At 36.2% G+C, this 15,960-nt stretch overlaps 1 protein-coding gene and 1 long non-coding RNA gene across 5 annotated transcripts; one reads left to right on the forward strand and one right to left on the reverse strand.

Annotated features, from left to right (window-relative positions):
* Positions 1-197: 197 nt before the first annotated feature.
* On the forward strand, positions 198-6,474 carry LOC141602216 (uncharacterized). Of its 4 annotated transcripts, none has more exons than XR_012524386.1 (4): positions 198-1,288; positions 3,158-3,239; positions 3,752-5,318; positions 6,148-6,474. It is a non-coding gene; the product is annotated as an uncharacterized LOC141602216 (long non-coding RNA). The 4 variants fall into 4 exon arrangements; XR_012524387.1 differs by having other exon boundaries at positions 203-3,239; positions 3,752-4,058; positions 4,183-5,318; XR_012524384.1 differs by having other exon boundaries at positions 199-3,239.
* On the reverse strand, positions 3,590-12,426 carry LOC141602211 (protein PIN-LIKES 3-like). Its single transcript, XM_074422517.1, has 10 exons — positions 12,178-12,426; positions 11,957-12,036; positions 11,482-11,606; positions 6,177-6,298; positions 5,815-6,078; positions 5,267-5,359; positions 5,079-5,179; positions 4,863-4,915; positions 4,582-4,770; positions 3,590-3,907 (listed from the first exon to the last, which is right to left on the reverse strand). The coding sequence occupies exons 1-10, from the start codon at positions 12,313-12,315 to the stop codon at positions 3,780-3,782; spliced, it is 1,293 nt and encodes a 430-aa protein (XP_074278618.1). The 5' UTR covers positions 12,316-12,426; the 3' UTR covers positions 3,590-3,779.
* Between the last annotated feature and the right edge of the window lie 3,534 nt (positions 12,427-15,960).

The following is a 15,960-nucleotide window of genomic DNA, read 5'->3' on the forward strand; positions in this document are numbered from 1 at the left end:
TAATCTAACTTTATTTTTGTAGAGAATAAAAAATCATCATGTTTTGTAACTTGAAACATATAAATACACAACACCCGTTTATCACCCGATCCACCCGTTTCATCCATGGATGATGGATGATATGTTTCACGGATGACGAACGAGTTGGACAAGATTTTAAAAGGACGGATGGATGATGGATGAGGCTTCACCCGACCCAAATCCGATCTATTGACATCCCTAATCCGGTCCCTGTACTAGGGGTGAACAAAAAGTGGTCCGGACCGGCAAACCGGACCGGCCGGTCCGGTCCGGTCCAGACCGGATACATACCGGTCCGGTCTCCGGGTCCCAAAAAATATGGCGACCGGTCTCCGGTCCGGTCCGGTCCACATAAAAAAATAAAACTAAATTGCCTTATAAATTAGTACCGGTCCGGTCCAAACCCGGAAAAAACCGGACCTAAAGGGTTCCGGTCCGGTCCGGTCCGGGTCCCCTTCTAACCGGTCCGATCTGCGGTCTTGGGATATGTGGTTATCCGGTCCGCGGGTTCATCCGGTCCGGTCCGGTTTTGGACCGGTGAGCACCCCTACCCTGTACACTATGCACTCTCCCTTTCTTCCCCTCTCCTAGTCGACGCCACTTAAATCATCCCTTCTCTCCTATTCATCCTTCCTCCGCCACGTCGACTCTCTCAGTCCTTCTCTTCTTCCCTCCTTCCAATCACCGCCCGCCGCGAGGCACTCGTCGTGTCACCTCCCCGTCCTGTACTTCTCTCTCCTAAACGTCGTCGTTTCCCCGCCAATCCTCTCTCCAATCCTCTTACCCCGCCGTCAACTTCACGGTTTCACCGTCATCGACCTGTTACCCATGCTCTCCACACCGCCTCCGCCACCGTTATCCTCCCCGACTCGTCCGAGTTCTACTTCACGGTTTCACCGTCATCGACCGCGTCGCAAGACGATTTCGCTGTTGTTCTTTACTCGTCCGGGACAACCGGCCGAGTCCAGGGAGTCGAGTTGACTGACCGAAACCTAATCGCGCGAATCTTCATATACTACAATAAGTGTCACGAGGAGGACGAGGAGACTCCGTCAACTCGGCCGATTTCACTCGTTCTTTTGCCGTTGTTCCATGTGTTCGGATTCACGATGTTGTTGCGTGCGGTGACGTTATCGGAAATGCTGATGATGATGGAGAGATTTGATTTTGAGAAGAAATTGGCGGCGGTGGAGAAGTATATGGTTACGTATATGCCAGTTTCGCTGCCATTGATTGTTGCGTTGGAGAAGTCGGAGTTGGTAAAGAAGTACTCCCTCTGTCCCGGTCATTTGTCTACAATTAGAGTTAGTTTTCTATAATTTGTCTATAATTAGGGTTTATTTTCTGACTTTAGCACACTGTGTGACTGTGACTTGAATTTTGTTTGATTTGGATACATGCTGTTGTTTACTGCGTAGTGTCGGACACTCGACGCAAGTATGGATAATGGTGTTGTGTGTCCGACACGAGTATTTTGCGTTTTTGAACTAAACTGATGTATAGAGAGTATCATGTCGTAGAGGTATCAATTACGGTTTAGATAGAGTGATTTCTTTGTGAAGTACAGTTCCAAGTGTTAAAGCATTGGACTGCACTGAAATGTGAATTAGTTCCATGAGAAAGAAGATATGTGAGCTATACAATTAGGAAGAGTCGGGTAATGAAGAAAATTAATCAATTAGGGTCCCGACTCCTGAGTGAATGAAGACCTGCCAACCGGCAGTAACTTTTCTTTCAATAGCTTGTCGGACGGTGCTAGTTTTGGAGTTTCAGTTACTCTTGTTCATTTTCATTGATTGCCAATTGACAGGTTGCATTTAGTGATTAGTTAGAATGGGGGGACCTGCTAATAAAGTATGGAGTACTATAGCTAGGTAGCATGGACACATATCTGACCCATGCCCATAGGTCCGAAAAATTAAGACCCATACCCGTCCCATTAGTGTCCAACCCGAAGGGTATGAGTCGGGTCTTGGACCCGACTATTATTAACACAAAGAGGTTGTTTCAAAATGACACAAAATGAAAAATTCATCAAGAACTTCATCAAATGACCACTACTTCACAAGAGAAAGAAGCGCAACCACTTTAGTGAGCCATTTTGATTTATTCCATCATTATTCAGAATCAAAGAGGAATTAGTCTTTCGCTCCATTGGGAATATGGAAAGTTAAATGCATATCATGTCACTGAGCTTTTATTTTTGTATTACCCTTACTCTCTGGCATAGTATCGTAGTGTCGTGTCTGACACGTGTCCTGGCATAGTGTCGTAGTGTCGTGTCTGACACGTGTCCGAGTGACGGATACGGCTATATTGTTCGAGTTCTTTTTTTTTGTCTAAAGTGAAGTGCCGATGCGTCGTGTCGGACATGCGACACGGCGGCCAAGTAAGTGTCGGAGTAACATAATTTATTTCGGCAAGATAAATGCGGGAGTAAAGTTGATTAGTAATTAGTTGTTCTGTTGTTCCTTTTGCGAACATTGCCATTTGTAACTTGATATATATAGGAAAATGGCGTGAATAGTGACAACTGTACTTGGATGTTACAAAAACTTGTCAAGTTACGACAGATGGTTTAAAACAAATGTGGTCAGCTCGTTATTCATATAATTAAGTGAGAACTACATAACTATTCGGATTCCTTTCTGCGATAGTGTCCATATAAGACGATTTACTGCATTTGATGTGAGTCAAATCTGTACATTTTTTCATGTGTTGCTTTTAGCAATGATTGTGTTGTTAGCCTTTGGTGCATCTTTTTCCGAATTTCATTCAACCATTCTTTTCCCGTCTAATGGTTTGGCCATTTCGCTTGTTTTGTACTCCGTGGGTTATTCCGTATAAGAAAATACGCCGTGTTTCTTGTATAGCACTGTTGCGCAATATACCACACCATTCATACCAATCTTCAGTTGTGTAACTGTGTTCCAGGCACAGCTTGCATTCCTACACGACCGCAGGTCAGCTATTTCACGTGTGATCAGTCAATATCCTTGTTTTCTTCTCATCTTGTAAGGTTATGTTCATAGGTTGACCTAACGTGTTAGGCCGTCTCGTGGATATTTTTTTCCGTTTTTCTTAAATTTTTATTACGAGCTCTCGATATCTGGCATAATTGCTAGATCTGACACAGGCAATATGTTGAAGCGTTGGAAGACCAGAACGACACAGGAAATGGATCTGCAGTTACTTAGTTACTTAGCCCTGTCTATAAGGTAAATGTGCAACACGGAGCTGCGCAGTATTTTATAAGCTGCTATTACTTTAAGTGTTTTTTTATTGGTATGTAAATGATATTCACATGTTTCCATATTTCCAATGGAGCCAAAGCTTCATTACTCTTTGGTTCTGGATTATGATGGAATAAAGCAAAATGACTCACTAAAGTGGCAGCGCTTCTTTCTCTTGTGAAGTAGTGGTCCTTCGATGTAGTTCTCGACGCAATTTTCATCTTGGGTCACTCGGAAACAGCCTCTTTGTGTTGCTAACACAAAGGTAAGGCTGCGGACATCCGACCCCCTACCCTACAATTTGCGGGAGCCATTTTGGCATTGGGTAATGTTGTTGTAAATGATATTCACAATTTGAGATTCTCATTTCAATTATAAATACTAGTATTATCATTGTTTTTGAAGAGTGTGTATACTCTTAAAGTCTTAAGGAGGTTTTTGCTACAAGGACAATAATATAAGTTTCTTGTTTTTCTTCAAAATACTTCTCCAAACAGCAGCAGCATGCGAAAGTGATGTCAGTATTTAGTGAGATAGAAGCCACAGGAAGAAAGTACACCAAAGAGTGACTGTCGCAGGGGCGACAACATAAGTCCAAAGCATGATAACTGAACATTCACTCTCACCTTCTCCAAATAGCTGGGTTATGGTTGCTGTTGAACATTATTAATGAGTTAAGTTATTTTTCGAAAGATGTGAGATGGTATGTACGACTATGCTAGTATATGTGGTCATTTGACAAAGGGGTCATTATATTCAGGTAGATATAGTTCTTTGGCCATCTCGGTATACTATGCATTTCTAGTTGGGTCGTTTTGCACGTGTTGTGAAGTGTTCGATTATTGGATGATTTAGGGTATGGTTCAGTACTTCAGTTTAGTCCAGTCGGGTTATTCTCTGGTCAAGGGTTAATAGTCAGGACAATCAGGTATGAATGGTCCATTTTGCGTCGTAAATTTTAACTTTTTTTTTTATTTGTAATGCCGATAAAATCAAATGCAAATTCATATGATCATTTTGTATCAATTTCGTGGTTGGTTGGTTTTGGTTCCGGTGGTTTTGGGTTGGGCATTTCTGGATTAATTCAATATCGAGTCCAACAAAGTCCAGGTCGGGTACCCATCAGATTTAGTCAATTAAATCAATTCTGTTCTTTTCCATTCTAAATGGGATCTCTGGTCGTCATTCTGATCTGGTCCTTCTGGTCATGTCCAAAGTTTGGGATTTTTTGCTGTGGATGAATTTTTAGTATGTGAATGTCTGTTGAGTTCTGAAACGATCAAATGAAAGAAGTGTCATGGGAAACTATGCAAAAACTGTTGCATACCGATTGCCACTGAAGGCGGGAGGGCATATTGAAGCAGAATAACAAATTGAAGGAGTATATCATGAGATTGCACAAAGCCTGCACGAACCGCACCCTTGAGCACCAGAATGCCCAGCAGTGGAAGAATTATGTAGCGAACTACTATTATTCCAAGAATAATTGTAAGTTTAACTCTCGATCCTTTCAAACCTGTTAAAAATTCAGTTTCCATTAGAAACTCAGAGTGAAAATCAATGATGTTATCTTGGATTCTCGGTAATTAATAAAATTGAGCTAATTACCTTTAAGGAGGTTTGCGCCAATTATCAAGGTTGCCAATGGTATGGCTGCATCTCTGTTGAACAAAATTATGGTACAATTAGCTTTGATTCTCAATAATGAACAAAATTTTGTATGCAGAACATGTCAAGTACAAGATTAGAATGTTCATAAGTCAGTTTTTAAATAAATGCTAACTTTGAGGATTGTGATATTACTATATTAGACAGATTGCATACCTAATCATAGAAGTAGTGTCTGCGACAACACGTAGAGGTGCATTTTTGCCAAAAAGGAGCTTTCGAAAAAGAGGAATCATCCCAATGAAAAATCCGACTGCCTAGATCAGGAAAGATGCAAGTACTGAGTTCGTCAATTTCTCAAAGAATGGAGATTAAAGTGAAAGCAGAGATTCTTTCTATGTTACCGCAGCAATTGTAGTAGGAGCCAATACTGCTTTCAGATTGATGTTCTTGCAGGTATTTCTTAAACCCTGCTTTATCTTGAATGAAGTTGCAATCTGCCAAGAAGCTCATAACACAGTTAGTCAGATCATAGTAGCAACATAAAGCCCAATTAAGCAAGAACATATCGGTTCATACCCCCTCGATTCCTCCGTCTCTCAAATTATATTCCCTGTCTGAGTCATTCGTTTATTTTTTCAATTCCCGTTAAAAGAATAAAAAAAGCAAAAGTAAAACAAATGATTAGAGACAGAGTGAGTAACGTAAACTCTTGATGAAATAATTAATCTTATGTAGCTTGTGTTATAGATCTCGATAATTTCTTCGAAATACCTTATTGGTTAAATTAAATATCAAAATGCAATTTTGAGAAACAAAAAGTTTATATAAATTCTCCCTCCGTCCCAATCAGTTGTTTACCTTTGACACAAAAACCAAGGAGAGAGGAGGGGACCATTTGTGGTTATAGGTAATGGATAAGTGGTCTATAAAACAGGGGAGTTTTTTGTACCATGAACTTGTTGCCGGAGAAGTGGTCTATAGAACCTGCAGCTGACTGATGTGTAGAAGGAAGTCGTTCTACGACATCCACAGTTGCTGTTTGAGTAAACTCTGAAGAACTGACACGTTCAGAGTCAGGGATGTTCAGCACTGTGGCGGCACCTGATTGCTTGTCAATGCCATCACAACGGTCGGCGGTTGTGGTTTCGACTTTTTTCTTTGAAGAGATCCTCACAATGTTGTAAACATAGAGCCACTGATAGATTGACGCCATCTAAATATAGGAAGTAGAAGTTAGTTGATCTGTTAGTAACACTGCAATATGTTTGACACATTGTTGAAGGTATTACTGTAATGCTAAGAAGCTATTACCGCCATGGAAAGTGAAGCGTAAGCTAGACCGTGCTGATTACAGACAGCCGCTGCTCCGAGGGGACTGCCTGGTTGATTGCAAATTGCAGGAATGATAATGATGGGCAATATCCCAAGGTTCCCTGTGCAGGGGTTACATCAACTTATTTGTGTATGATGGAAAAAATACTGGATCATAATTCTATATCAGCAGTTGTAAAACGGTGACATTTTCGACAAAAAATTTTAACCTAACTGTTGTAAATTGTAATGTATTAATTCCACAGAAATATATATGCCATACTTTTGTTCCCTTTTATACATGATTCTGGTAAAACTTGGGTCACTTATCTTACCCTTAGCGCCCCTCCCAGGAGTTCCGTGGGCGAGTGTCGTCACGTCGTGGGTGGCGTGGTTCACACCACTACCTTCAGCATAAACAAGCTCAGATCCTTATTTTTGTACTATTGCTGTTACCTTTATGGTTCAGTGCGATAAGAAAATACTCCCTCCGATCCAGATAGATAGTAACACTTACCTAAAATGGATGAACCACGCCAATGGTAACATACCATATTTGGTATGAAAAATAACTAAATTAACCTTACATCCACTACTTATTTACAACTTTATCATCCACTCACCCACTCACTAACTACTTATTTAATCCACCTAAACTCATGTGGCCCCAATCAATAATTCCTACTTTACCCCTTACTTTTTCACCTTTTCTTAAATAACCACTTTTTGCTTATGTTTACATCTGTCTGAATCGGAAGGAGTATTAAAAACTTGTGTCCTAGTAGTAGGCTCGACTACAAGAAGTAGTGCTCATAATGCATTGAATAAGAGTGTGCAAAGCAGTTCCACTATTTGATAGACAAAATATATTCTAAACAATGTATAATAAAGTTGAGAAACATAAATATTGCTAATTTGACTTTAATACTAATATTAATTACGGACCATACGTTGTTAAAGAATGAACACAAATGCTAATAATTCTTAGCATTCAAATCAATTTGTGTCCTAATTTGTTTATCTTTGATTAAAATAACCTTCACAACTCGCAGAATAAAGAATGACAAACAAATACGAAGTAGTTGGAGTAGTAATTAAAACAATGGGAGCTCAAGTGCACTTATAATGAGTACTCTATATAATTATATATCGAAGATGTTTATCTAACTTATCGGAGTAGTTCCCGATGGAAGTGTGTGGAATAAACTAAAAGAGAGAAAATCGAACATCTAACATTTAGTACTCCGTAATATTTTTAGTGTACTTGTAAAAAGGACATGAATTACATAATTGTCTCATTAAAAGAGTGTGATCATTAACGCCTTGACGGAGCTAGAAATTACAATAAGAACTGAAAATTATCGTAACGTTTTAACTCCGGGACTCGAAAAATAACATTTATTCAAATTTCAAGAGGGATTATCCCTACTAGGCAACTAGCTAACCCGCCAACACCGGGATGACAGGACCAATAACGGTGGATATAATGTGTTCAATAAAATGTACTATATGGACTTAGAAGATCAATAAGGCCGGCTCTTTTCTAACATAAGTGCTCCGCGCATAAGAAGGTCCTCCACTATGCACCGACATGCAAACCAAAAAAAACTACAGTATGAGTTATGGATCATCTTACTCAAGAATTTAAAGTGGCTCTTGTATATTATTCATTTAGGCTCTGTTTGGCAAAATTAGCTGAAAAGGTACCTGAAATCTGAAAAGGTACTTGAAACCTGAAAGCTGATAAGGTAGCTGATTTTTATTAAAACTGTTTGGAAACAACCTGAAAAGGTAGCTGATATTTGACGAAATGACGTAAAAGGACATGGTTTATTATTGTTATCGTTTATGTTTTTACTATTATTTTTGTGTTATTGGCGTTGGCGTTATTAGTAATAAAGTCATAATGTAATTTTATCAATATATATGTACAAGTCTCCAACATGTTTCAAAGAAAATGAGAACAATAATTAATATATCAACAATTAGGTAAAACGAAAAAAAATAAAATAAAACAATATATCATCGAAAAATGTATTTTATGGATAAAAAATTAATTCTCTATTAAACTCGTACATAAGAAAAAAGAAATTAATTAAGTTGCATCCCAAATTAAAGTCGGCGGAGCAATCCGATGTTCAAGTCTTGTACTTGTGTTGAAGAAATTCACTTTTTTTTGAGGCCAAGAGTGCTCAAGAATATAGTGAAACGGCAGTGGTAATTTTTTTTGGAGAACTATTGAATTGAATGAGGTTTTTTTTTAATTGGTAACATTAAAGAAAAATAAGGGTAAAATAGGTAGTTAAAAAGAAATCAGGTACCTGATTTCTCAAATGCTACATGAGGTAGCATTTTATTTCAGGTACCTTTTCAGGTAAAAAAAGGTAGTTGCCAAACACTTTAAAAAAAATCAGGTACCTGAAATTTTTTACAAAAAAGCTACTTGAGACAAATCAGGTACCTGAAACGTACTGCCAAACAGAGCCTTATTCTGAATTTGTGACAACTTTACCTTGCCACTTCACTATTTACTCCTATAATATTGTTAATGAAACTTTTATATTCGACCGTAGTATGAGATTAAGTTATTACATACAGAGTACATTTTGTTTTATCTCTCATTTTAAAACGATACACAAGAATTCTAACAGGAAAATTGCAAAAGAGAAGTTGACCTTGGCATCAAGTGTTGTTTTAGGGTATTGCTCTTTCACATACGCATTTTACTCATTCACATACGCAAATTACCTTCTTACCCCTTCCATTTTTTCCCCTATCTCTCTCATCCCTGGTCTCTCATGCTACATTTTACATTTATACCCCAGTAATTAAAGAAACTAATCAACCCTTCCCCACAACTGCCACCACCACGACACCACCATTCCCGACTAACCACCTCTATCACCAGCGACTCGCCGACCTGACACCAGCCTCTTTCCCCAACCGACCACCACAGCTATAACTCCATCAATGAACTAGCCTTCACGCGGCCTCTGGCCCTAGTCAATCCCGATGCAATATCCGCACAGAACCATGTCCCCATCCACTACAATGGCACATCATACATCTTCCCAGTTCACTCATGTATGTTTAAGTTCATTAATTGAAAAAAAAAAAAAAATTGACAAGACAATTAAGTTTTGAATGACAATTTGATTGAAATCTTAAATTGACAAGCAATGACATTGTATTGGTCATTCTGACGAAAGAAATTCTTCGTAAGAAATTTGTCCTAAATCAATTTGACAAGCAATTAAATCTTGTTGAAATTGCCAGTTGTGTACAGCCGATTGTGTACTGCTTTATGCAACACAAAATAATCTAATTACACAATACAATTTTGTGAAATACAAAGCAAATTAATTTAGATTATTTATAAATTGAGTAATTATTAATTTGATATGAGAATTAAGATTCATAATTTAAAAATTTGAGCGAAATTGAATTAGGTTTTAGGAGAAAGAGAACAAGGTTTTCAGTGAGGAAAGGTTAGTGGTTGGAAACAATGTGAATAAAATGTATGTGAAAGAGAAAAAGTCGTATGTGAAAGAGTAACACCGTTGTTTTAAACTTTTAACTAGACACTTTCCTCAAGTCACAATATCTATTACTAAAGTATCATATATTTTTTTCGCATATTCCTCAACAACCATAGAAGTATATTATACGTATAAATATGGAATTTGTTCCATATGTTTGTTCTTGGATGATATTTGAAATTAATGGTTAAAAATATCATTGAGACAACATCTTTTAATTAGCAAGAAGCCAAGAACTAGTGCAATAGAATAAGAGTGTCATTGTGTAAAGCGGTTCCATTATTTGATTAGACCCATGTATTAGTGGAAACATAGGCAAAATATATTCCAGCCAATGCATAAAGTTGAAAAATATATTCGTCTTAAAACATATTGCACTATTGCAACAGACTTCAGGTTAATTTCACCATTTTTTGCTTAAAACGGATATATTCGTCTTTATTATTTCTATATGACACTTTTGTATTTTTTTAAAGGGTTTTTCTAACGTGTGCCCTTAGGGCACACATTAATAACCCATATATGGCAAGATTATCAACATATTCAAATGAAATACTCAAGTATATTCTCATATTTACCATATTTAATGAGAATATGTTGATAATCTTGCCATATATGGATTATTAATGTGTGCCCTAAGGGCACACGTTAGAAAAACCCTTTTTTAAATTCTACGTGGTACCTCTTATCTTTTGATAACATTATTAGTACCCTTAAATTTAATGAAAACTTCTTAAAATACCCAAAATGCTCCAATTCGTCATTTCTAGATGTTTATTTATGCATTTTCTATTAATGTTTTGGCAATAATTTGTCAGATCATTATCACCGATTCTATCGATTCAATTTAAATATATTTTCTTCATTAAATTTAACGATTAGAATACTCAAATTTTACTAGCTTGGGTATTTTGTGAAAATTTTTAAAAATTTAGGGGTACCAGTGATGTTTTTAAAAACCAAGGAATACCATGTAGAAATCGCAAAAATTACGAGGGTACAATGTAGAAAATCCCGATAATAAAACAAGTCAAATACATAAATAAGACAAAAAACATAATGTCTAGAGAGTAACAAACTCTTTGTCCCATTCTTCTAAATATCGGGTAATAGTTACTCGTTTTACAATTAAAACGGATATAATCGTTTTATCAAGGGCCAGCTGGCTTAATTTGACTTTAATACTGATCTTAATTATGGACCATACGTTACTAAAGCATGATCAGAAATGGTAAATTAGTTTTAGCACTTAAAAAGTTGTCCACTGCCTTCTATAGAGTAGGATGGTATGCTCGTGGAAATGGGAGCTGACCTACACTTACATTAATAAGGAACTAAACTTTAGTAAAGGAGAGATGTCTTAGTTTTATTGAATTATACCGAAGATGTCTTAGTTTTATTGAATAGATTTTAAATTTGATTTTTTTCTGTTCCTAAATTGTACCGTAATGCTTTTATGACTCATTTAATCCCCAAAAAAGACATACATTATGTATAATTGTCTTAGCTAGTTACAATGCCAAATATAAAGGTAGGAAGGTTTGATCATTGACGGATTTAAAAAATACCATGGGAATAGAAAACGGTAAAGTTTAAATCTAGGATTCGAAAAACAAACTACAAACATTTTTATTTGATATGGTATATTTGTTTAATTTTTAAGAGCGACCACCCTTACTAATCAATCCCGGGATGAGAAGCCTTATCGGGCTACCGACAGGCGACATGCAATCCGAGAAATATACTAAATGAAATAACAAAATTACCTGCAGAACAAGATGAAACAACGAGACCCATCATGTGTTTGGGAGCTCTTGTGATTTTTCCAAGTACCCAACCCAATGCGGAGCCTATCACAAATGTCAGCATGATGTTTATTGGCATAAACCACCTGTCATCTCACAAAATTATCGTATCAAGGTGTGTCGTTACTTAACCTAGTCGATAAAGTCACGCAAAATGGTATTCATAATTATAAGCTAGGTTAGCCCCTAGTTTTTACCTAAAGCTCGTAAGATTATAAGCACGACACTACATACATGATACCAATGAACTAAGGTTGCGTTCTTTGGATTGAAATTAGTTGAACTGAAAGAACATTGAATGAAAATAAACTGAATTGAATGAACCTAAATTTGAACTCGACTGAACTGAAATGTTAGTAATCCAAAGTCCAAACTAGAAGTCAAAATGCTTGTAAAATGACTTTTTAACAAGACTAGTAAAGAGATGCATGCTTACATGGTGATGAAGCCTTCCAAGGTGATTGTCTGAGCTATGTAGCTACCCACCAAAGCCGGACCGAATACATAAAACACCATCTAATAAAATCCACATCAAAATAAAGCAAGCTTCATATAAGTTTGATAAATCGTATAGTACTGATCTTTTTAATGAACTTAGCTGATTCTTTACGTTTGTTCAAAATTTCTCATAAAGGAGCAAATGAAAAGAAAACGAACTTGGTTCAAGTGATGACGAGCCGTCTCACTCAAGATGTCGATACGTTTGGTTGCAAGAAAAACGCCCAACACAGTCATCAACAAAAACTTAATAATTGGCATTGAAGTTATTAATAGAAGTTGTATAAATGACCCCATTTTTTTCTCCCAAAACCCTCAAAACACTAAGGCCTAAGGGTCATACAGATGATGCCTCAACATCATTTATTTATAGCCTAAGTATAAATATTCCCCATGCGGTTTCAAAGAAAAAGGAACACGTATCTCATGTTACATTATCATAGAGCTCATGCATATTTTTTTGTACTTTTTTAAAGATTTATGAGTTACATTCACACAAAATTTAATGAATTTATATGTATAGTTTTTGAACTTTGTAATATTTTTGCTTAATATTTAAGTGAACAAGCTCAGAAATTTTATAATGAAACTCACAATCTTTAAAACAAAAATCGAAAATTTTATTATAAAACTTAAGAATTATACAACCTAGTTGTACTTGTACCCTTTGATATCTCAAATGTACTACTCACTGTTTAAACACCTTTGCCACATTTCTTTTGTTCATTAAGTCCCACCGCAACTCACTGTTCAAACACCTTTGCCACATTTCTTTTGTTCATTAAGTCCCACCGCAACATCATGATTCGAACTTGGGAGTCTAATCTAAACAAGAAAAGAAAATGAGATTATTATATTGTTGGATGATACGGAGTATATGATTATATGCATTACACATTCATATAAAGTGATTTTAGACCATCCCCAAGCAAAAGGTCGACTTAATCGGGTCAATTCAATTTTTGCTCTTAATCACATCTTATTGATCTTGACCCACTTTCACCCTCCCAAGCAGAAAGTCGCGACCTAGGTCACCAACCCAATCATTTTTCCACTTTCCAACATTTCCAATCATTTACCATATTCATTACCCCACCAAAATCTTTCTCTTACTTCCACTTTATTTAGTTTTTGTTTTGTTTTAAATGTTGTAACTAGTAGAATTGTGACACATGGAGGGTCAATTGGTGGGTCAATTTGCTCTACCTTAGGTCACAAATTGACCTTCTCTACCTTGGGTCATCCTAATCCTCTTCTTAATTTGTGATTAACTTGACCCAAGCAAGGTCATGACCTACCAATTGACCTTGCTTGGGGATGGTCTTACATAAGAATTCTACTCGTAAATCATAACCCGCCAATAGTGTATATGCTATTATAGCAAAAAAAAAAAAAAAAAAAACACTGAATAATCCAAATATACTCTTGTAAGCTTAGCTTGTCCGATAATAAAATAAAATATGGTACGTTGTAAATTTAAGTGAAATTGACCTTCTAAATAGTTACTCCTTTTTTACTCTTCTAATGATTATTGCTAATATTTTAGTGAATAGTACTCCCTCCAATTCATCATATTCTTTCCTATTTCCTAAAACGGTTATTCAGGTTTTCTTCCCCTTTCTATTTTTGGTAACTTTTTACTCTTATTTTATTCATACCTCTCTCCTATTAGTCCACCCACCCAACTCTTTTAATCCTATTTTATTCCTTACTTTAATATTTGTGGCCCACAATTCATTATTTAACTCTTAATTATTCATCCATCTCTCCTATCACCAAACCCCACCCAACTTTTTATCAATATAATACTCCATTTCTTAATTCTTGTGCCCAAACTAAAGAGGAAGAAAATAGAGGATTGGAGGGAGTATTAATTAGTATTAGTATTACTCACTTTGTTCTAGTTAATTATTGTCCTTTACTTTTGGCATCAAAACTTCTAATTTCATTTTGACACAAAAATTAAGGAAACATTACCCCACAATATAAATAAATATAGACTACACAAATACACTACCCTACCCTACAATTAAATTTAGATCATATAAATACTTACAAAAAAAAAATAGGGAAAGTTATTGAGAATAGACGGAAAAGAAAATATGAAATTTTATATTGAATAGGAGGAAGTAGTTGTTGGTATCGTTACTTTTTTAAATAAAAAGAAACAAAGAAAGGGAAACTGGAACAAAAAGAGAATACGCAGTGAAGCAAGAATGGAAGGGGCGTAAAATGGGCAGAAGAAAATGAAAGGGAGGGTAAAATGGGTAGAAGAGTACAAAAGTACTGTGCTGGAAACAGTAATCCAAGTTTGGGTTTTTTAAAGAGTGTGGATAAGGAAAGAGAACATAGCCACTGCCGATTAGTGGTAGGATGTTTCTAGACTTCTAGTCACTCATTAGTGCTCGCTGACATTCAATACCATTACCCAGGGATGATTTTTTTTTTTATTATCTTTTTCTCAAAATATAAAAAAAAGGAGCATGTGAGTATGTGACTAAAATGATTGAGACGAAGGGACTAGGAAGTATATTTTGGATCGAACATCGAATAAATACTGACACATGGTATTTCAGGTTAAAACTTAAAAGTCAATTGGCTAAGCCAACAGAGTTCAAAATTAGGCTCAAGAGTGAGACGGGAGAGTATATTTCATAGTTTTTTTTTTCATCGTTAATAATATTCAGTTACATAATGTTAAGGTTATGACTTTAAGTCTTAATACATCCATAATTGAATAAAAGGCCGAGGTTATTGTCTAAACTAACATTCATACACAAGTACTTGTATTATTCAATTGTGTTCCCTTTACATTAAAATGGTCAATCTATAATAACTTGTTATTTAATTGTCACGAAAAAGAATTATTTTTACAGTAAATCCTGAAAGAATCTAACCTTAATCTATCTAGCCATAGAAACCTATCCGCTAAACCCTGTAATAAAGTGCAGGATCAGGTCAATTTTGCGCACCTCTGTACTTGGTTGTCACTGGACGCAGTTATCTTCTGACTCAAACATAAAATTACCTTAATCCCTAGTTTAACCTTGTAATCGTACTGAAGGGTCAAACTTGTATATATAGAGATTTTACTTGGTTTTTGAAAGCTTTGTCTAATATGTATACGTATTCAATACGAATTACACGGTCCCGACCTTTTCCTGTGTACATCGATAAAATAGACCGTATGCGATTCATAACCACTAAAAGTTGCCTACAGTTCAACACAAATTCTCATTGAAGACATGACATATCCGTCACAAGCTTGTGACGGATACCACTTTACCTCACAATGTACCCACTTTTTCTCTCTCTGCAACACTATTCATGTGGTCCCCTTTCTCCACTAACCCATTTTGTTACCATTTTATCTCACAAAATATCCGCCACAAATGGTAACCCGTCACAAGGGAGACCAATTGACAGTTCAATTACATGAACAAGAAAACCAAGCACCCAATGGAATTTCTATGTAAACTACGCTTCTTCAATTGGCAACTAAAAATCAAGATTAAAATCCGCAAAAGTGGTAAATAAATCTATTTACTTTGCTAATAAGTGAAATTCAACCTCTTAACTTTGCTCCCACGTGAAATCTAAGTCAATATATCATTAATATCTCGTATGTGATTTATCATCAAATACACTAATCACACCGTGATACATTTCTACCATAAAAATACAGTACATGGTATATGTATGACGACATTGAGACTGACGGGAAAAATAAGCGGGCTTTTGAGTTAAGTTTTCTGCAAAACAAATTGATTTCTACCATAATTACACCGTAATATATTTTTACACAGTTGTTAGGATCGGGATCCTACTTTTGATTGATGAGCTTCCTAGAATCGAATCGGTAGGATCGGATCGTAAAATCGTAAGATCCTACAAATTAACTAAAATACAAAATTGTGTTATCAAATAAAATATGTTAAAAGC

Source organism: Silene latifolia, chromosome 1, assembly GCF_048544455.1.
Source record: "Silene latifolia isolate original U9 population chromosome 1, ASM4854445v1, whole genome shotgun sequence".
NCBI lineage: Eukaryota > Viridiplantae > Streptophyta > Magnoliopsida > Caryophyllales > Caryophyllaceae > Silene > Silene latifolia.

Bases quoted from the DNA above. Each gene is read 5' to 3' on its own strand.
- LOC141602211 (XM_074422517.1), bottom strand. From the start codon at position 12,315: ATGGGGTCATTTATACAACTTCTATTAATAACTTCAATGCCAATTATT. The intron at 6,079-6,176 runs GTAATAGCTTCT...TCCTATATTTAG, and splicing joins ACGCTTCACTTTCCATGGCG to ATGGCGTCAATCTATCAGTG. The intron at 5,180-5,266 runs GTAACATAGAAA...TTCCTGATCTAG, and splicing joins CTCCTACTACAATTGCTGCG to GCAGTCGGATTTTTCATTGG.